Raw genomic sequence first — 23,522 nt, forward strand, 5'->3', positions numbered from 1 at the left:
CAGGTCTAAGATCCTGAAATAAACAGAAAGCTTTAGTCAGCTGGAGACATCTTGCCATATATAGTGTATTAACACATTTAACCCACTGCCACAGTTAATACACACTGCCAGGATATTTTCAAACACTGGATTAAAGGAAGCAAGATTTTAATCTGAAACGGATATCTGAGAACCATGAAATCCTGAGTAGCTTCATGGACACTGTAATTTAAATCTGAAGCCTGTAAAATAGCAGGAAAACATATATCATGAGATGATGGAGGGTAGGATTACACAACACAGGGCTACAAAACCAACAGTAAATATTGGGGCAGAGGTACACACAAATGAGATGTCCTCGTACCTTGAACCACTTAAAGCCAAAATGGTTGACCTCATGCACTGATTCATTAAACAGCTTCAGACAGGCAGTGAAGAGGCAGAACGGTAGAAAACAAGATAAATAGAAGAGAGGAAAGAAAAAGCATGCAATTAAAAGCAAATTATGATCAGTTTGGACAACATTAACATTTTAAAAATCACACATATCACTCATACTTGGTCTAAGAATGATCCTAACCTATTTTTGTTTGTAAAAATCAAAGAATTTGCCATTAATATCATATAGAAAACAGACCCTTGCATTTTAAAACTCTACAGCTATCTAAGGGTGACTTTCACAATTATACAAAGAACCTCCATAGAACTTAGTAAAACCAAGGGGGCATTCTTTTGAAGTAATTGAAGGCATATGAACTGAAAAACACTTGAAGGAAAGTCTCCTCCTCACCTTGGAAAAACAGCTACTTGCCATCACTCTATTACTTGACTGTATTTAATTGATACCAAACCAAAATCCTATTGGGCAAAATGGGGCACAGCAGCTCTCCCAGTGCCGACTGGAACAAGACACTCCAGTTGCTTTTCCTTCGTGTTGTCTTGTTGGTTATATTTCAAAAACTATAATTGGTCAGAGCTGGCAGTTTAGTTCTTCTGTTGGAGAGAGACACTGCTATCAATCAGTGATGGTACAGATGCTGACTTTTCCCTCTTCTGATCCCACTGCTTTCAGTCCACCCTTCTTTCTCCTCCTCACTTCTGTACACACTACTACATCTAAATTAATTTCTTTTTCACGATGCTGTTGCCCACCATATTCCACCAATCTCTTCCCACAAATCTGACTCATCTTGGCTCTCTTCCTCTCCTCTCAATCTCTCACTGATCCTTATGGTTTATTGACCCTCAGGCTGCATATTTCCCTGCCTTGCTTCACCTTTCAGATTGTACACCCAATTCCAACTCTCTATTCACCAGCTGTATCCCTTTTTCACCAAGCTCTGACCATCTGATCTCATTGTATGCCTCTCATCAAGCTTTGCTGGTGAATTCTTTTGAAAAGCCTCCTTACTGCCAAACCTGAATTTGTGCATATTCCTAAAGCACTATTTTCTTTCCATATTCTTGTTTTAGGATGCTTTGTGTATAAATAAAACTTCACTTCTATGACAACAGTTCCCTATTTTACCAACCCAGACTTATCTCTTCTCCTCTCCATAATAAACCTGCTGCTAACAGCTCACAGTGGAGAGACATCTCTGAGGAGCTCATGCTCAACATGCTAAAAAAGTCCTGCTTTCCATCCTGTGACTGAAATCTTCCTCACTACTTCATTTCTTTTCATCTAGGACAGAACTTTGATATTTTTGTTAATCTTGATAGTATCTTTGACTCAAACCTCCTTTAAAAGGTTATTTTTAAAAACTTGCAGAATTTATTTTATGCAATATCTCTAATATAAGACTTTTCTGACTGTACCTATATAACTGAAGTTCTTTGGTAGGATTTCTTCTGTGTCTGGATCCATGCAAAAATCTTTCTTGTGCAGGTTGTGCCCATTTGTGCAGTAATCTCCTTGTCTGTAGCTTTGATCATGTTAATGCTACTAGCATGCCTCTGCTACTGAATCAAAGGTAAGCTACTCATCCTTTGCAAACTGTACTCCACCCACCTTTCACTTTCAATACTGAGATGACCTGTGATCATCCTCTAATACAAGCCTATGTTATGCGTGCATAAAATTTGTAAATGTTCATCTCTCTGCTTACTTCCCTAACTTCAGGAACTTCTAACACCTACAAAATTAACACACTCTACCTTCTTCAAAACCTTCCCTCAAAAAATTAACTAAGCCTTCTGCATCTTGTTCTGCGTGTCAAGCACAGACATCACAAAAGGGTGAGTTCTACGGGCTTCTAGGTGCTCAAAGAATATAAAAATGGTCACTTTGTCTTGTAACAAAGAAATTAAAACATTATGACATCCTAGGCATCAAATCACATACTATTTTGCTTACTTTTGCGTCTCAGCATAGAACTTCCTCCTTGTGAGATATATATTTTCCTTTCAAGGAGATCTAATCTTTGATGTGGTATTCACTACCTAATTAACATTTCTATTTCATGCGATTTTTTTAAAGGCTACAAGAAGGCATTCTTGAAAGTGAATTTCATAACTTTGTCTAGGATCTTAGGGTACAGCAACCAGAATTATCCTCAATACGTCTATCAGCAAACAGCTGAGCTTGACTCTAGCCTAAAGAGAAACAGTTGCTTTCTTCCTGAAAACTTGGATTATTACTAAGATATTTATATCTTGTTTTTTGTTAAAGTGTGTGATATAAGAATACTGTTGGAAAAAATCTCTTAAAATGTTTTAAAGTGCACTTAGAACTTTTTTTATTTAAACAACAAAGAGAAGGAGATCACTCCACTGCAATGCAACTGACCAAATGCTCCTGTTTGCTAATTACAGTCAAGTAAGGAACAGTGAAAAACACTGAAGAGGCTCCCAAAAAGCACAGAAAGAATGCCAGGTTCAGCTTCTGGTTCAAAAGCTTTATCAAAATCTCATGGAATTTATTGACTACTTATGGTATGTTTTCTTGATGATTACTTACGTGAGTTAAAATCAGGCACACACATGATTCTTCAGAGTATCTCGTCAGTGGCACAGAATCAATTCATGCATGAAAGTTTACACTTGTGGCTTCAATACACAAGTGTGTATTTTCTGTGTGTATGCTTGGCTCAAGCCAAGGGATTTGTTTCTTTATCCAGTTGTTTTGCAAGTGCAACAAGACTGTGGTCCATAAACACAACTACGCTAATAAAAATCATCACCTTTAAATACATTCAATGAACAACACAGTGAACCTAAGTATGCTTACACAGAGGAAGACAGCTTTGACAGGCAAGACAGATCAGAAGAGTTTCTACTTAAAATAATACTTTAAAGCTCAGGACACCTTATATTTCTTTTTAATTTCAAGAAAATCTTACCTATGAAATACAACTTATCATGAAGGCTTTGCAAACTTTATGAGTTCTGTCACCTAACGTTGGAACAGAGATACAGGATCATCAAACAAAACCAGCTGTGTTTCACAGTAAAGCAGGGAAAATAGTACTTTACTGTCTGGTTACTTTCCTAAGAGAACTACCAGTGACTTTATAAGATTGCAGACCTGTTTCTCAGCATTGATCCTGGCTGACTCCTCTTGTGCTAGCACCATTTCCCGCTCTGCAGTTATCTGAACACTTTCTCTGAGTGCTTCTTCCAATTCTTCAATCCGATCATCCTTTTTACGTAGATTGTCCTGGAAAATGACGGGAGACTAGGTGAAGATGACTTGTTTGGAACTACAGCCTTTTAATCAACCAAGTTTTAGGTCAACCAAAATGCGTTTCTCCCTCCCAAGGCGCAACTGCAGGCAAATTATCTTCATACAAAGGAAAGAAAGATGAAGTGATGCAAGAGTAGGAGGAAGATTACAGTAAAGAGAAGGAGAAAGCTAGCAAAGCAGGACCTCACAGCAAGAGTGCTTGCCCTCTGTGTTGGACATACCACAGTCCTGTCAGATTATACAGCATAGATAAGCAAGGGTTGTTCATAAATAAAGATTAGTAAGCAGTTCCAAAGAAGCATAGAAGCTGGAATTGGTGGGAAGGTAGCAGGCATTCAGCATTGCCCATTTGCTCACACATTCACCAGCAGGTGTGGTAAGAAGGGAAACATAGCGCTGCAGTTTGGAATTTGACATTTCCAGGTTAAGGGGGAGAAAAGCAAACATTAACCCAACAGAGTTTTCCATTGTTCACATTAAGTCTTTAAGGAAGTTTTTAATCAAAAACTCTCTAGGAATTATAAAGGATTCGTCTGGGCTGTCTGTATCTCAGACATTCAAGTATCAAGACTCCCTGAAAATTTATTCTTTGATTAAGAGCATCTTCACAGTTGCAAGTTCAGATGTCCCACATATATTCAAAGACCACTGAAGAAAACCGTATTGCTCCTCAGAAAATATACTGTTTTATTGGTTTATACAAACAGTATAACTTAAGAAAAATTATACACAAAATTAATAGTACTGTTATTTGCAAAGGAGACCCTCCTTACTTTAATATTGCTAACAAAATAAATGTGTATCTCCTGCTTCTGCCACAGCAGCTTGGACAAAAGACTGCAAAGCAGGCTGTCCTGACAGGTACATATGAATGTCTTGGATCATGGCTGCTTAACAAATCCATCAGAAATGAGCAGCTTGATGGAAGATTTCTGCATTTCTTGTCTTGCAGATTGGTTTAGATCATAGGGTTCAGATGAGATATTAATGCACATTTAAGTTACCATACGGGCTTTTTAGCCATCTCAGCAGCAGTGGAAGAATCAAAAATGTTTCCCTTTGTTTTCTGCATTTTGCTTTTTGTCAGATTTACCCCTTTGTCTTCTGTCCGTTTGTATTTAGGACTGAAATTTTCCACTGTTTCTCTGAAAGTGTTTTGCACCATATAAAGAATAAGGAAAAAGATGACTGACTTGGAAAAAATTTGACCTTGCAACCTTCATAATGCAAAAAGTAGTCACTGGAGTTTAAAGAACGAATGTGACTTATTCCTTAATTCCTGCTTTCTAGGACTTCGGATACATCACCAAGGATACTTGTTGTATGAACACCATTTCTGGCAGCATCAAAACTGCCAGTTTTAATGAGAGTGTTCCAGCAGAGATGCAAAGCTTTGTATATTAGACCAGTGCAAGACCTCTGACACCACTGCCCTTGTGTAAAGAGAGGCTAGTATTCAACCGCTAGCACAGGCAACGCTATTAGGCTTTGCAGGCAGAGGAGCTTTCTGCTGATGGTTACTTTCCAAAGTGGATTCACAGGGCAAGTAATTGCTGATTCCTAAAGAAACAAACGGAGAGATCTACATTTCAAAAACAGGAGTTGCAGAACATGTCTTCATACTTTTTGAATCTTTCTGAAACACTGATAATATCTTCCAAAACTACTTTATGGTTATGATTAGCCTAACCAAAGACTCATCAAAAAGATGAATAACAAGTTTACAAAAAACTCAGCACAGAATATTAACTGTGCCAGCCATGAAAAATAAGTTACTTGCCTATCTGCATTACACAATAAATATCAACTGTACTTCTTGATATATTATTCATGGATAGTCAAGGAAGTGTGGAAGTGTAGCTCTCCATTTCAAACAAGAGAAGTTGGAATGGTTCATTTGAACAGCTGCATGTAAAATGGAAACTGCTTTAAAATAAGAATGCAGAATAAAACATTCTAACACATAAGGTATGTCCACTCTTCATCCCAGTCAAACATTTAAGAGGTGAATTTGACACTATTAACCTTGACACCGTATAGTGCTCTATTCAGACAGGTGAACTCTTGAGGGACAGGAGGAAGAACAATTGGTGGTACCAAAACTGATCAAGACAGTGCCGCATTACCTGCACTTGAAAAATCTACATTCATATATAATTACTTTTCCTAAAATAATACACAAACTTTTACATATACGCTAGAGATCTGCAAGTTAAAAAAATCCAGTGTTGACTTACAACCAACTGCCGAGAAATGATGACCTTTTAACTTTAGTCTAATACTAATAACCCATCCAGTAAGGAGAGATTAGTTACAAGTTTTCACTTTCTGTCTCAGGCAAATCTAGTTAAAAGATGTGCAAGTTTACTCTTGTAATGGTGTCACAATGTGTGTAACCACCTTGCAAAACCACACCAATGCCTGGCAGGAGTAGCAGATCGCTACTTAGCCAGATAGCACCTCCACTAGTTCAGAATAGTCTCAAGACACTTTTAAATAATTATTTTGTTTCTAGCTCTTTGATTCATGACTAATTGGTTAGCATTTGAATTATTATTTTTTAAAATACAAGCTGCTGTTTCAAACAAAACATACTAATAGAGAAAAAGTAAATAAAAGCAAACCAGTATTTGCCTTTTAACGTACCAGCATGTTTTTCCAATTGTTTGGCTCTAAACTCTGAAACATGACAGGCTCATGCTGACCTTCAACCTGTGCTGCTGCTGCTTTCCTCTTTTTAGTTACATGAAGTATTCTATCTTTATTGTGATAAGCATTAAACTGGAGAAAAACTTCTGTTAATTATAACTACAGTTATAACTTTTTTCCTGCAGTGACTGATCCTCTGAAGAGTGGACTAGAGTACAACTTGAGTTGCTTCATATATACATTAGAACATGACACTGAGGGCAAATTTATCTTCCTGTATTTTGATAAAATTGCAGAATGATAAACAGTGGCAGTCTCCTTTCATGAAGCTTATACAGATGACTATTCAGAATAAAAAAAAAAAAAATTACTTACCTGTACAGTAACTGGATTCTTCAAGATGTATTACCCACCCAAATATCTCTGTGACCCTCCCTCCCTCTCCTCCTGAGTCCCATATGCATGAGATTCCACGGCAGAGATGGAATTAAACTGGGACAGAGGAGATGGCTCTGCCTCTACGCTCACTGGTGGCAGCACAATGAAAATGAAAAAACCATTTGACACTGTGGGAGTGCCAAGAGTTCAGGCACAGTAAAAATTTTTGCTACCCATGCTATGATCCTGTAGCTGATTTGTATGCAAAACTCATTCCAATACATGTCTGTCTGAAAGCCTGAAAGGAAAAGGAGGTGTGACTGACACACATTTCTAGGCTTTTTCTTTCACTTCAGGAAGGAAGTGGTAGGATGTCCAAGTGATGCATGTTAAATAGATGTATCAATTCAATCTATCCTGCATTCATGTGATGTGTAATCTGCTATGAAGTTTTATGAAAGTGCATGAAATAGGATATATGTTTTCACCAAGGCATTTAGGTTCAATTAAATCTGAGCTATCCTGGCAAACTTCATAACTGTGTCTTGAACTAGACTCACAAAGGTCTTTATGGCCTAATTTCACTCTTTGAATTGGAATTACGGTGGATTTCTCTAGTTAACTCTTGGGAAAGATTAGTTAACAGTTTGAGAAGGCAATGAAATCCTTCTTTTAACTGTTAAAAATATTTCTAGGACTTGCCAATCACCTAGGTAGGGAAAGATAATTTTCATATAACCCTGTAATTAATGCAATAGCACATTTTGCCTGTGTGCTTTCATAGACCAGAAGGGAAGAACATAGTACTGGAAGTGTTTCAAACTAGGAACCTATTTCTTAAACAGTGAAATCATTACATCATTACAAGCACTTATTCCTGTGAACTATTGCTCTTTCTCGTCATGTATTTCCTCAAGAAGCCATAACCTAGATAAAGAACCTGATAATAATGATCTCAGTCCATTCTAAAACTCTCCCTAGAAAGAAAAATCCTCCTTTGTGAACTGACCTTCCACTAGGTAAGTGGAACCTGGGAACTCAGGACAGTCAGCTGCCTCAAGTACTACTTAAAGCTTCTTCCTGGATACAAACTGTCATTTAGTTATTGATACAACAAATTGTTCACCAGCATTTGGAGGCAGCCCATCTACAAATGTTAGGAATTTTTCACAGTTAAAAAATATGAGGGTCTGATTAACTGCAACTCTAAAGTGCATGCTGGTTGATTAATATGAAAAATCGAAATCTTACTAAGTTTCTTCCATAAAGTTCCCTTGAGTCCTGTCTTCGGCCATAACCAGTACCAAATGTGAAGAGGAAAAAGTGGTTCTACTGTAGTCGGCCCATTACCGAGGACTTCTGGTTTGCCATCTCAGGAGTCTACCAAAAGATGCAAAAAGACTCTCACTAAATTATGGAAGGTGGGTCTCTGCAGTGTTGGTTGAACTACTGCACTGCTGAACCCAGAAGGAAAGATGCTATGCCAAAATCAGAAGGCTACTCTTCAGAAGAGGACAATTGATGAAAATAAATCGATTTGTTAATTAATCTCTGCTTTTCTCTGACAAATGCTTGTAAAAACTTGCAGACCTTTTTAAGAAGATCCTGAAGCTTTAGGGGAATATACAACATGGTGGTAGGAAAAGGTGGTATTACAGTGTCATTTGATTTCAGAGGCAAACAATCATAGGGCCTTAAAGCTCCGGTGAGCATGGTGGATCTCCTTCATTTGGCTCCACATGCTGATCAACTACTTGAAGAAGTCTCTGAACAAGAAAAGCATGCAAAATTGTCACTCATAAAAGGAGAAATACTTCTTACACTGATGAGACAATACTTTGACTCAATGGGTTTTCAAGAATACACATTGGGTAAACACTAAGGCCAGAATACCATGGTACATAACCTGAATGGTAGCTACCATAGAATCTAGCTCAAAAAGAGTGTTTGGGGTCCCTGTGCAACTCATCCAAAGCAGGAGATGTCCATGGTGAATCATTTATCTCTTTGTATTCATTACCATTTCCCGAAGAAGACAGCAATAAATAAAAAGGAGAAAAAAAAAAAAGCATACTGTCTTGAAGAGTGGAATAAAAGAAGATTTTATAAATTCCTGAAGAAGGAAATACTTCTAGTGTAGTGTATGGCTTGGTACCAAGATGTAGCACGAACCACAAATAAACATAGATCCAATACTAAAGATTCTGAAAATAAAGTAACAGAGAGGCAAACTACCATGTAAACAGCTGCTTCTGTATATATTGCTGGGCATGAACAAACAGTGGAGTTTCTAGAATAACAACAAATGCTAATGCTAGTATCATCAATGTTGCATACAGCTGTCTTGATGCCCTCAATTGGTAAAAGAACTGAAGTATTGAGGGTTACCTGTGATGGGGAAACCTCTGTCTACGCAGAAGCTGATGATATCCAAGTATTAGGCTTATACGAAGTCCCTATTTCACAGAGTGAGCCAAAGAGGGCCTTTTCCTAAGTACAACAACAGCATATGTAATTATCATGAGTTCCTGAATGAAAGGAACAGTCTGAGAGCTGAAGAGACAGAAACTGCCAAGCAGGAGCTCCTCGACCAATGTTTCCTCATCTTTGGAGAGACCAGACCTGAGATGCACGATGACTATCTCATTAGGACAACATACGTCAACATCTGGAAAATTGTATCTGCCAAATAGGACACGTGGGTTGGAATTCAAGCCTGACAAGTTGCATAAATGCAGAAAAATAACTACATGAGATAAAAGGAGAAAAACTGCAGTAGAAGAATTCATTCCACGAGGAGCTGAGAGGGAGGTGCAACAAAGCTGGCCACAGCACTGCATATGCCACACTGAAAACACGAGGGACAGCAGAAGGTGATGAGTACATTCTCCTAAGAGTACCACAATGGGAAAAGAGAAGACGTGTACCTCCAGAATATGCATGCACTTGTGGCTCATCAGTTGCAGAAAGAACAAAAATATATTTATAGAAAAAAGAAGATATGGATAAAAATTATTTCCAGACACGATAAATATAATTGAACCAGTGCACTAAAATTAGCACAGTGGAAAAAAAAACATAAGGAAGCCAACAGTTTATGAGAAATGGCCAATGAAATTTTCTTTTGAAATAGAAAGGTAGAAAATGGAGTGGTGTCCCTTGAGTATCATTGCTGCAGCGTAGGAGAACACTCAAGAGTGATGCAGGACTATAAGTGATGCTGCTGACAAAAGTATCTACTCTTGTGTACACGGGAAGGATGCACACTTTAAAAGTTATATGTATGGACAATCACTTGAAAGAAAATCATAAAATGTGCTCAGCTACAGAAGTTAATAAAATACAAAGAATAAAAGCAGGCAGGCAGCTGCTGTACCCTGCACAAAGTCCTCGTGGCTACCTACCTCATTACGGAGAAAAGAAAAAATCCCACCCAGATAGTAAAATACGTCTCTAAAATAACATGACAAATTTATGATGGGAAACATGTTGGTATCAAGATTACTTATATAGAAGCTAACTGAAGTGGTAAGCATCTGTAAAAAAAATGCTCTTCTCTACATGTTAAGAAAATAAATACAGAACTAATTCATCCATCAGAAGTTATGTGAACTCATTTCTGTTCTTAAACATATAGGTCACAAAGCAGAAAAAAAATACAGACAAAATGGAAATGCTATACAATGACATTAGCACTGAATGATAGCTATCACTAAAAGAAATAATTTTGAGGTATATCAAGATATAAATAATGTTCCATATGTGACACATGTATAATCCTAAGGGCAAAACATGCATGCATTTGTCCCTAAAACATATTTACATGGAAACCCCTCCCCCCACAAATCCATGAAAATTGGAAAAGAAATATATCAACTCTAAAGTCAGACCGTAACACATAATACTGAGATACATATATATTACTCTTAATGGCTCTAATTTAAATGAAAGGGAAGTGAAAGGGGAGAAAAAAAAATCTTAGTGAAAACTTAGTGAAGAGAAATGCTTAATTTTTCACAGTCTATTTCTTGAACACATATAAAGTCCCTAACAAAACCTGTGCATATTGCTATTATTGCCTGAAAATTGCTACAAATGTATTGTATACATATGTATACATTGTACCCATTGTATAATGTTTCTGAACATTATACAGTATGTCTACAAAAATGTGTGAACAACTCCAGCCATTCATATATTTTTCTTCCAAGATATTTTATGTGTTACCACTCAGGTGTGTTATTTTCAAAAAGTGTTTCCAAAATATATAGCAGTTTTGTTCAACATCAGGAGCAATCTGAAATACACAGAGCTTGCGGTAATGATAAGAAGGTTCCTAATCAATACTAGTTGAATTATGTCCATCATAAAGCTCTGTAATTCCAATATCCTTCTCTGCTACTGAAGAGGAATTCCATTGCAATCTAGATTATTTATACTTTTGTTGAAAGAGAACAGAGAAGGAGAAGAAAAGAACAGTTATAGACACTATTACACATGCCTAAAAGGGAAAGGCAGAACTGATTATTCCTATGAGAAACTGGCAATGTCTCTTCCTGATAGCTGCCATGCTTCTGACACTTCTTTCTGTTATGCTAAGCTTGGCGCTCCCAACACAGCAATCAGTTAGGTATGTTGGTTTTGTATAGGCACTTTTCATTAGCAACAACCTAGACAGACTAAAGTACCTTGCCAATACTAACAACCAGGTTTACCATTTAGCAGCTCATGCAGGGTGCCAACAGCTTTAACATTTCGCTTCAGCTGTTGCAAATTACCACATTTGTATTTTTTAAAACCTACAGGGACTATGCTTCTATCTAACCACAGTGGGTCACTGCACAGACTATTGGAATGAGACCCAAGGCTGACAATACAGCTGTGAAAATGTTCTGAAGTGAGCAAAAGCAATAGATATCTGTAATTGTTATGGGGTTTTGTGTTGGGTTTTGTTTGTTTGGTTGGTTGGTTTTTTTTGGTTTTGGGGGTGGTGGTGTTTGTTTTTTGAGAGGCTAATTGGGGAAATGCTACTGTAAAAAGATTTCTTCTTCACACTCAAATCAGTACTATGACTCAAGACTCCTAATGGGATTACAGCAAAAAACAGTGGCAGTTTTAACTAACTGCACTACTAATACGAAGCTCGAACCCATACGTTATTCCCTTGATACAGCCCTATTCCTCTGAACTCTCCTTGCCAATGTCAGTCCTGTCATCATCATTGCACTAATATATCACAGTAGTTGTAAGACTTACTTACCTTTCTTTGCTCATTTTCAATCATTCAGCAAAAAAGAGCAGCAGAAACAGCACTCATGGACAGCCAGCTATAAAAGTTCACTTCTTTTGTCTTTCCTCTTTTTCATAGCGGAACATATGACAAAAATTGCTAGTGATACAACACCACTGAGGAAATGTTTACTCAGCACTTGATGCCATTGAATCTCACCCACTCTCTCAATTTCAAAGGGAATTCCTGCAATCACCTCTGGTCTCATACATTCATTTTAGTCTCTGATGCCTCTTTTGTGATTTTCATCATGGTAGAGTAGCTATTTTATTTGTGCAAGGAACTGCTTCCTTTAAAACAGCCATCAGTTCTGGGATAGGACTAACAATCTAGCGAGATGCTATTGCTAACCACTATTCATTTTACTTAATGTAAAAAATCCCCAACATTATTACTTTCACTCCATGCAGATGTTCTCCTATCTCCCCAACTTCAAACTAGAGATCATCAAACCAATTTCACATCACAATTAAATTATCATCATTTCTCACACCATCTGGGAACACCTCAACCCACCCCGCAATCCCCCTGGAAGCCAGATGCATCAAGTGAAGTTAATTTCAAGGAAAAGATCTGTCTTGGTACAACCTGGATTCAGCTACTAACCAAATATACACATATTAATTTAGGGAAATGTTTTGCTTAAAATACTAAAAACCAGTTTCTGTTCTCAATACCTTTACCAGTAAATGCACAGATCAGCTTTACCACTGTATCTGAAGTCTAAGGATACATTTGAAGACAGGAAATAAACATACTTATGACTCGGATACAATAACAGAAACTTTAAAAAATTTCAGCAAGAAAGGATCAGGAAGAACGGAATGACTTAGGTGTGCAGCAGCAGTCAATTCATATGCATGTATGGAACATGAAACCTATTAGATACAATTGATAAGAACAGAATACTGAAAAGAAAAAGTAAAAATCGGACATTTAGATACTAACATCATCAGAAAATAATGAGTTTAAAAATATTCAAATGAAGTATTTGAAAAGAAAAGCTTCTTGTTGCTGTATTTTCAGTGTCACACTGATAGTAGCATTTAAACAGGCAACATAGCATCACAACATTCATAAAAATTACCATTTATATTCACTGGCATAAAAATCAAAAGGATGAGAAAGTGGAAACTCTTCACATTCTGAGAGATTCTCACTTCTTTGTATGAAATTCCAATTGTTTCTATAAAAGCCTGAACAAGTTCAGAGGAAAGAGAAAAATAGTTATTGTTTTTCTTTAGCCCTAAATATTCCAAAACGATCATCCATTGTTCTCAGCCTGCAAAGCTGGGAAAAGTACTCCCTGGCTCTTGTCTTCACTCATTTCTTTTCCATGTTCACGTGTCTAAATTCATTTAATATCTGTTTGAACAGAAGCTCATCCTTACGTTTACTATTTTCTTCCTTTTCTTTACCTTTTCTACTTTTGCCATACCCTTTCTGTGGTGGATGGCCCACATCGTTGCACATTATTCAAGAGGTGAATGCACTGCTGATGTACACAGTGGCACAGTAGTATTTTCTGTTTTGTCATTTAATATTTCTCAACAGTGGGGGGCTTTTTAATAGTTCTGCTAACCAATAATATTTTCCTGAAAATATTTATTGTAATTCCAAGATTGTGGTCCTATGGTAATATAGCTAGATCAGAACCCATCATTGTGTACATATATTTAAGATTGTTTCTCCTGACATATATTAATATGTACTCATACTGTATTTCATCTGCTATTGTATCCACGAGTTACAGTTATGAGAAACCTGTGGAGCTATATAGGTTACTTTCATTTAAATAGCCTGAATAAATCAATAAATATAATTCAGAAATTTAGTCTCATTTACAGAAAATATTACATTTGCTGTTTTTAACCAGATACATTACCTCAGTGTAAAACAATAATTGTTCCATAGCACTGGGACATAAAGACATATGCACTTATAATGCAAAAACCATTTACAGTTTAAGAATACTCCATGGTTCTTCAAAAGGAGGAAGAGAAAAGTACATAGTTGGTGACTGGCATGGAGAAGAAAGTTGTGTCCTAGAAGGGCATGGATAACTGTTGTTGGGACACTGAATTCCTTTAGCTTTTATTCCCCTGCTTTTCATGCCCTGCTTTGGAAAACCATCTGACCTCAAAGATATCAAGACTTAGGTAGAATTCAAACACCAGCAACAAAACCAACACAATGTCCTAAACTGAACTTGTTGATGAATTTTAACTGACTATAGACATCTTTTAGAATGTCAAGGAGATCATCCTCCTTTAATCCTCAGTAAAAGACTAAGTAATACCAATATAGTTAGTTTTTCCCACCACCTGCATTCAGATCTGAGTGTACCTCAAACAAAATTCAACAGCTGAAAGGACTGGTGCTCACTTTTAGTATTTCACAACCTTTCGTCAGTTATGAATACACGAAGTGCAGCCTAAACCTCAATCCCAGCTAATATTTGCACATCACAGTAAGAGTAGTTGTTCTGATATACCCTAAGAGTGTGTAAATTTTAGCCAAAGAGGAAAATTTAATAGGAAAAGTGTTAATCAAAGACAGAATAGGCTTGTTTCTATAGGGAAGAAAAAAAAAAAAAAAGAGTAGTTTAAGGGTGACAGCAATTTGGGCAGCTTAGTAAGGAAGATTAAGGAATAATACTGAATTAGAATGAAGTGAATTAGGTTTATTACTACTTGAAATGAATTAGAGGAAATTTTTTAAAGGAAATGCTGAAGCATTTGTTGCCACAGGTATAGAACTAAAAAAAATTCCTCGTGTATTATTTTTTTAAAATAAATTCTGAATTCTGTCTGTCTTTAGGTCCCCATCATCACCCCATGCCCTTTCCTTTTCTATTGGGCAAAACAAGACTACGGCAGAATAGCAAATTTATTAAACAATGAGACTATGAAATAAGCCACAGCAATTGGGCATTTTTTTTCTTGGGGACAGATGAGTTAGAAATCATTTTCAACACAGCAAGTAAAAAAAAAAAGCTTGTGAGAGAGAGAAAGGAAAAAAAGAAACAGAAGAGGGAAAAAATGGAAATTTATTGCCATTTCTCAGGCTCATGAAATAAGACACCAAAATGAAAAGAGGGCTGTTCTTCCCCTTGAATGTACTCCTATTGTTTTGCTTAAATCTGGCCCTCAACGTTTTCTACTCTCAGGAGAGACCTCCTCACAGGAACCACACCATGTTGTCAACAGTTACATTAATCTCTCTGACAGTTTTTAGGAAAGGAGTTTGAACTCAGATACTAATCTTGGGGGAAAAAAAAAAAATCCATGCAAAAAACATCTAGTGGTTAAGGTTGTTGGCACACATTCAGCTGTCCAGTCTTCACTGTACTTAGTTTCTGGCATATCATAAAGGGTACCAACCCTGCTCTTTGCCAAACAGGCAAGAGAGTACAAATAGCAGGTTTCATCTTCCACTGACACCTAATGTTTCTGCAGAAAAGACTGGGTGAAAGTGTGTCTGGAGAATAACATTCCTGACGGATCACAGAGAAATGTTAGGATGTAGGGAGTCCTCTTTCCTCTATTAAAAACGCTCAAGCCATATAATGGCTTTCTCTCACTACAAATCTCAATTTGCAGTTAAGGAAATACTGAGATAATTGGGAGACTGCCTAATGCTAGTTGTAAATAGCGACTTTCACAAAATCTTTCCAGCTGTCTGTTCAAAACTGTAGAGCATTATAAGAAGACAGAGTCAAATGGTTCATCTTTTTTAAAGATGTGAAGGCAGTGAATACATCTAACCTGAACATAATAAATGTACGGTAAACTAAACCATAAAGTGAAAACAAATAGAGCAGATGGCTAAGTGTCTATCCAGGGATATGTGTATCCATTCCAAATGTCAAGTCTGTTCAAGCTTAGTTTCTGTACATGTTATGGTAACAAGTATTCTGTAAGGAGTGCTCTCTTTTGGTCAGACACAGGAGAAGGTAATTCCTTAACCATGCATTTAATGTCATAAACATCGATTACATAGAATGACAGATTCTGTCCCTAAAAGAACTGCCATATCAAATCTAAGAACAAGGTCATATATTTATTCTGATATTTAGAAATGTGTATTATATTTTAGATGAAGGAAAAACTTGCATCTTCCTTCTTTAATAACACAACTGCGCAATTAATACAGAAACAGAGAAATCTGTTTCTGAGACAAATCATTTTCGTGTTCAAAAGTACGTTATTTTTCTTGTTGCTTCAACATGCAACACTTCACAATGAGCACATGAGCAACAATGAAGTTAGTCAGACCTTGTAAACATTCATCAGAAAAAATGGCTTTACTAAAACTGGAGACTGGACTGTCCTCACAGTTTGCTCGTGGCTCACAGCTCACATTGTAAGAATGTTAAAACACCAAAATCTCACAAATCCAAGAAAATTAAGAAATGGGAGAGGTAAATTTACACTTTTTTAATGGTCACCCATACTACTATATACTCTGTCTGTATACAGCTGTTTGGAGAAACAGGTATCAGATTTCTGTATGGAAAACTGGTATTAGAAACAGACCCAGGTAAATACTCTTAAGGTTTAATGTGTATGAAAGCTTGTCTTGATGAGCTTCCTTTAAGTAAATGGCAAGTCACTATCTTGCAAAGTCCATCAGATCCACATGTGAAAGGATAAGAGATGAAAAGGACTAATATGCCTAAGAACAGGACCTCATCTGAGCAGATGCTGCAGGGCTTGACTTCATTCCTCCTTGTTTGTCAAGATATTTTTCCTACCTTGTTGTGTTTACTTTCTGGCTATCTGTTAGCAAGTCTTCATGCCCTTCCTCGCAACGAAGTTGTACTTTATGACTTCAATAGAGAAAAGGGAAGAAACCTTCCTTTTTAGCTAGAAGCTCATTTTTATGTGCACTACTGTCTTGCTGAGATGGAAATCCAACAGTGTAATTTTTACATGAAAACATAATTTCATGATATTGCTATTTCATATTATGCACTGATTTTTGATACTGTGCAGTATTCCTCCACTGTTCAATGAACTAGCATTTCTTTCCAGTCCTGCTTCCATGATGTTAAATGATAAAAATTATTAAGGTATTAACACTGTGAAAATGCCTAAGTCTTTTTTCCATCAGAGAGCATTACAAATGAAGAATACCTGAGTATTGTCCATAACTACTATATTACTTCACGCAGATATAACAAAATATGATGTGAGGCTGTCTATTCATCATCCATATATTATCTATGTCATAAAAGTAGATGTATCCAGGAATGCTTAATTATGAATTTTTAATTCCCCCAAAAAAGCTAAAATTCAAAGTAATCCACTCCCCGAGAAACTTCCCCTCACTATAAGTCACAAAAAGCCTAGCTAAAAGGTCATCATTTTTGGAACTTCTCCCAGACATCCAGGAAAGTTAGGAAAAGCTCTCTTGACAGGGAGAGTTATGGCATGATAAGAACAAGAGCTAGTTTTTCTAGAAGCATCTGCCAGCATTAAATATTTGCTTGTGTCTACAGTAACGGTACACACTGTGCTGAAAATCACAACCCTTCAAATAAGTATAGAATGCAACATTTGTGGAACACTGTATTTTCTGTAACTTATTGTAAAAGCTGATGGAAATTAAAATTGCTACTGGAATATTACATCACTAACAAATCATGATGGAAATTAAAGTCTCTACTGCATATGTATATCCTGTTTTCTAATGCATAGCCAGCTGTCACAAAATCTCTCAGAGAAAAGGTTGGGAGGGTCAGTTGATCCCAAAATCACCTACTGGTTACCACTGCATTTAGCCCGGATAAAATAGGAGGAACAATTTGCATACATTTATTGCATTTAGATTTTTTATGAGGTATGATTGTTCTTTAGAGCCTGTATTGGTTCATACCTGCTGCATTTTCATTAACAACAGTCTTATGTAGTACTGAGAGACAGACAGTACGAAACTGATTCACATCATCTCTGAACTCAGAAGCACATTTAGCTTAATTATCAAGAACCTGTAACAATGTTAAGTTTCATCCTTTATGGTGACTGACAAGAAAAAGTTATCCCTTCAAAAAATGCTAACAAATTTCTTGAAAACTGAATTGCAAAGTGAATTCATATCCTTTCAGTGCTTTCTGTCATGAGTTCTGTCCTAGAGGACAGAAGGAGGATGACCTAGAACAAAATATACCATTTAGTGAAATTATAGCCACCTGCATAGGTGCTAATGGCACCTAGTCAGGCCCAAGGAACACCAACACCTACAAGGCTGGGCAGCACAGAGAATTATACAGGGACAGGGAGGCCAAAACTTCTCCCTGATGTAATTAATGCTTAAAAAGCACTGGGAGGGGAAGGGAGAGAAAAAGAACACTTTGATCTGAATAATTCCCAAAGATAGATCTGAGCTCAACGAGAAAATAAAGGTCTGATACGTCAGACTGTTCTCTGGAATAAATCCTGCAGATGCAAGATGGCATTAAAGAATAGATTTCTACCAGGCTGAAATGGAGTAGCTGACAGTTTCACGGGCCTTAACATGTTGAGCTGTGCTATCCAAGGGATAAAGAAAGTACACTCCACTCAGCTGGCAGGCAAGGCTGGAATCTGATATGGCAGTGGTCTATATGGAAGAGAAATTAGCCAGGAACTCAGCACTTGAAATTCACTTATCCCGGGAAAACATGTAACACCATTTAACTAGCATAATCAATTTGCTTCAAAGCTGATGATGCCTAGAAAGTTATGGAGGAAATTTTGAACTTCAAGTTTGGAAAGCTTTTCTTTAAATCTAGCTGTTTCTTCAGAAGCTTTGTATACACTGTCCAAAAGCAAGTTCACAGATTAATTAGGGAAACACGATCTCTCTTTAGTAACAGCTGAAAGACGACAAACCATCATTTTCGTCATGGCATGGTATTACCATCAACAGATCAGATGAAAAAACTTCAGCCATCCTACCCTCAAGATCCAATCATAGCATGTCAAGAGGAAATTCTTCAGTAATTTAAGACCAGATGTACTGGGCTTCACTTGGGTTTTCAGATTTTTGAATGTTGATATTTACTTTGTGTACATGCTATGGTGCCTCATAACAAATAGTTAATTAGAATACAATAGACTATTTCAGTTGGAAGGGGCCTCTAATGATCATCTAGTCCAACTGCCTGACCAATTCAGGGCTGACCAAAAGGTAAAGCATGCTGTTAACGGCATTGTCCAAATGCTTCAAACACGACCAGGCTTGGGGCATCGAGGCTGATATTTAATGAATTTAGAAGGTTCATTTGATGAGATGGTATTTGGCTACCTATCCATTTCATTGAGCTTTGTCTGGATCCCAGTAAAAGCATTATTGAACAAAAAATTGCACATTTGTTTAGATTGAAAATTCAGTTCTTTCCACTAGAAGGATATTTTTCCTATTTAATGCTCAACACGATAAAAGAATTATATAATCACAAGGAACAAACAACATATACTTGCGTATATAATTAATGGATTAGGAATTATATATTATCTAAATTTGGATGTGGAAAAAGAAAAAAATGAATAAATTTACCTGGTTTTACAGTTGTTCATTAAAGCATTAAAATATATTTTACACAGCTTCTGGACATATAGTTTGTCAGCAGCAATTAGAGATTGATGGATAGCTGCTGCAATACAGATCCAATAGTACATGACTCCACGCCAGAAGATATTCTGAAAACTCCTCCTAAAAACTCTGGAGGATGCTGGAGTGATAGAACAAGAAAATATGCATGCTACCATCCAGAAGTCAGTTCCAAGTACCCATTCAAATATAATGAAATTTCAGTAAATGTTACCTTTCTAGGACAAGACAGGACATCAATTCCTTTTCACAATACCCAAGCTTTAGTTACTTGAAGCAAAAATTTTCTACTCCAGCCCAACAGCTTGGTTTTTTTATCCTGCTTATAGACCAGACACTCGTTAACCTCTCAGATCTCTGGAGAGTTGTGGTTTAAGGGAACCCAGGAGGAAAAGACAAATTTGGAAAGCCATTTATCCATCTCACTAGAATTGAGACATTATGGTTTTCATTCTTCCCCCACTCCCCAAAATACCAAATTTCCATCATCAGAGCTCTCTGAATAAACGAACATTTTGTTACTGGACTCAGGAAGAAAGAAACCACATGCCTGTTAGGGACAGAGAGAGGAGGAGTGGAGTATGTGCTTGGGAGCATGTTTATTTGACTGGATTGCAGACGGTCAACCAAAGAACATGCAGATCATATATTTTTAAGCATTTCATAATGTCTTATTATTAATTCCAGCCAAACCCACCAAGACCAAAATTATCTGAAATTGGTGCTTGTGTGTCCTGACCCCAAAGCCAACAATGGTTGCATAAAAAAATAATAAAAAAAAAAATCTACGGTCCTCTCAGGTTTAATTTTTTTTTTTTTTAATCGATTAGAAGGCAGTGCCCTTTAGAGTCTATGGAAAAGACAGGTCTCCATAACTAACAAATTGAAATGTGGTCCTGGGTAAATTTTACTTCCAGGAAACCCAAACGTTGAAGTCCTTGAGAGAGAGAGGCTATAAGCAGAGGGCTCTTCTAAAGGAAGGAGTTTTTATTGAACCTGTCACTTGTCATTAAACACTCCATATTTTACCTTAGCCTGATATTTTCATTAGAGCATACAGACCTTTTTCATCTGTGAATGAAAGCATTCCCTTCAGCCTTGTGTTGAATATGGGGAAAGACTCTCTAAAATCGAGCCCACCCAAACAGGACAATTAGGTTCACAAAGGCAGGAAAGGCACTAGGGAAAAATCAAGTAATATTAATAACATGGTAACTTACACACTTCAATGTTGACTATCACATCCCATTTTAATCTTAAATTCTTACATGCATTTAATAATGTCTATTTTTAATCTCAGAAATACTTGCATATAATTATATAGAACGCAACAGACACCAGTGCAGAATAAAACACAACATAAGGAAAGTGGAAAAAAGTATGTACTGCTGTATAGACATCTCTAATTGGAAAACCTGAACGTAAAAAGGTAAAGATAATAAAATTATACACTTCGACATCTTTGTTCCCAACTTTAGCTCCCCTGTTAGACCACCAACCTACAACAAAGTAACACTGGAGAAAAAGAGAAAAATATCAAACAACTTGGCTTCCTCAAAAGAGACAATTGCTTATTCATTTCTTGTTCCTAGACGTAAGTTGGTTACTTTGAAATTAAAAAAGAGGAAATATTTAGAGTAAAATTATGCTAACTATGCTATTCATAGTTTTATATCTATGATCTCTCTACTGCTAAAACACTTCGTAAGTAAAGAACTGGATAGGACATTGCAAGGACAGCTATACATTCTTAAAGAACTCTGATACAAAGCAGCACCATTTTTTGCCACCTAATTTCTGAGCAAAAGCTGCCTCACTGCTGCCAACAAAGCTGTACAATCTCTTTGAAGTATCAGAAATTGGTGTTAAACAGTTTTAACATGAGTTAAAGTTATCAGTAACCAGAATATCACTGTCTGTCCATTGCTATGTGTAGCTGTACAAACACATTACATAACGTACTGTTTCTTGGGGGCGGGGGGGGAGAGCAATTTTAGTATGCAAATAGGAGCTGAGAGAAAAGAAATTTCAGGCTTTTTCCAATGCATTCCGTTTGTGTAGAAGAAAGAAAAATGAAAAAGGAAAGAATAATTGTGGGGAAGAAAGCCAGAAAAGAAAGCCATACCTTTTAAAATCTGAAAGTGCTACATAAAAACAAAGATGATGGTCTTGTGGAATGGTGTCATTTGATAAATACACCATGCACATAATTGCAAGGCAAATGTCAAGTACCACTTATCTTTTCAAACTTAAAATATAGATTTACTCCAATGCAGATTAGCAATCTAACCAAATATTGTATTAGTTTTAGGAACTTTTAAAGACATTTCACTAATATAAGGAGGACTGTGTTATTTAACTTAAGCTGCCACATAACGAGAGCCTTGTGGATTGCCATAGCATTACAGCCACAAAACCCATTAGCAGATGTAGAAATCCCACATCCCCGCCTTTTATAAAAGTCTGCAGTTATGAAATAATTTTCATACACTTGGAAGTTAACTATTTCAGTGCCCTGCATATACAGGACTGGAATTGAGGGGGAAAACCACAAAACAGTGCATCTGAGAGCATTCCACATGGACACATGTTTCTGTGGTTCTTTCAAAAGCTCCTAAAGAGTTGAAACCATCCCCCTGGAATTCCACAGACAGAGTAAAGAAGCATCTGTCTAAATTAAGGAGGGAATTTATCTCTGCTAGTGAACTATTAGGACTTATTCTGAGTCTTCATTGTAGATGTATTAAGATATGTAGCTGGTAACAAGAAACAGGATTTAACCTAGGATAACAAAGGAAAACACCTAGGAGAAGGCTTGCTCTAAAGATTTAAAAAATAATTTTAAAGACCTCAAGGGTAGATTACTGTTTCCACGTTTATTTTCACTCACCACAAGGAAAGTTATTTTTGTAAATTAAAGAAATCACAGGCAAAATACCTATTATCTCCTCACTTAGCATCATGTATCTTTGCTTTATTTCATGACAATAGTTTAACATTTTTATGACAGCACTTGAAAACTTACTGTTTGATAAACCATCTACAGCTGATATCAACATATAGCACACTGACAAATATTTGACTTGCTTTCATATTGGTGACTTTCATATGCCTAGGCAGATTTGAGGTAACCAGATAATTCTGTGGGGCAGCAGCATGTTATCATTTCAGAATTAAAGCAAACTGACAAGTAAGCATACCAAGAATTCATGAGGTAGAGTAGGGTTTCACTGTCAAACAAGGATGAGTAAACACAGAAAACATGGTCCTCCAGTTACTCCACAATAATTCCAATCTACTATAGGAATACTTACTTGGTTATCTTTCATTTGCTGAAGAAAAGGCACCAGTATAAGGTAAAACCAGCTGGGAAAATACACAAAACAGCTAAAGAAAAAGGCTGTTAGAAAAGCAGCGAAGAAAGAAATGCCATACCAATCTCAATACGGAAATGATAAAATTATTTCAACGATGCACTTCATAACCGACTTGACAGTTAAAACTATTTTTCCCATTTATGAAAACAGAGTAAGCTATGAAGGCAACTGAGAGAGGCTGCTTTCTTTGAAGTGCTCTGGGATAGATGTGTCTTTTTAAACAATCAGTAACAAATTTCTTAGGTAACAGCTACGAAAATGGATCAGAAGGTACAGCAGAGAGCAAGGTAGCTAAGCCTGGCTGACTGGCCAAATTGCTTTAATTCAATTCCTGTGTTACCTGAAGCTGTTGGGAGCTGTCATTAAGATTATCCTCTCGTCTCCTGGCCTCCTCCAGCATCTGTGCACTCTTCTTTTTCTCCACTTGCTCTTTGTGCTTCAGATTTGCTACTTTCTTATTTTGATCTTTAACTTGCCTGTAAAAGAGAAGAGCACTCAGAGCGCAGTCCAGAGCACACTTCCCGTCAGCCCCAGCGCTGGGCAGCTGGACTGGGGAAGAGTGGAACCC

General features: G+C 36.9%; 1 protein-coding gene across 3 annotated transcripts in view; it reads right to left on the reverse strand.

The window, feature by feature from the left end:
• The window catches only part of ERC1 (ELKS/RAB6-interacting/CAST family member 1), a 293,596-nt gene that overhangs the window by 115,519 nt on the left and 154,555 nt on the right, over window positions 1–23,522 (reverse strand). For 2 of the 3 annotated variants that reach the window (XM_050909774.1, XM_050909763.1), the window contains 2 exons: window positions 23,295–23,430; window positions 3,506–3,637 (listed from right to left, as the gene is read on the reverse strand). In XM_050909774.1, coding sequence (XP_050765731.1) covers window positions 3,506–3,637; window positions 23,295–23,430 — 268 coding nt within the window. The remainder of the gene's footprint in view (window positions 1–3,505; window positions 3,638–23,294; window positions 23,431–23,522) is intronic. The other variant, XM_050909781.1, reaches the window with a different exon arrangement.

This window comes from Gymnogyps californianus, chromosome 1 (assembly GCF_018139145.2).
Source record: "Gymnogyps californianus isolate 813 chromosome 1, ASM1813914v2, whole genome shotgun sequence".
Taxonomy (NCBI): domain Eukaryota; kingdom Metazoa; phylum Chordata; class Aves; order Accipitriformes; family Cathartidae; genus Gymnogyps; species Gymnogyps californianus.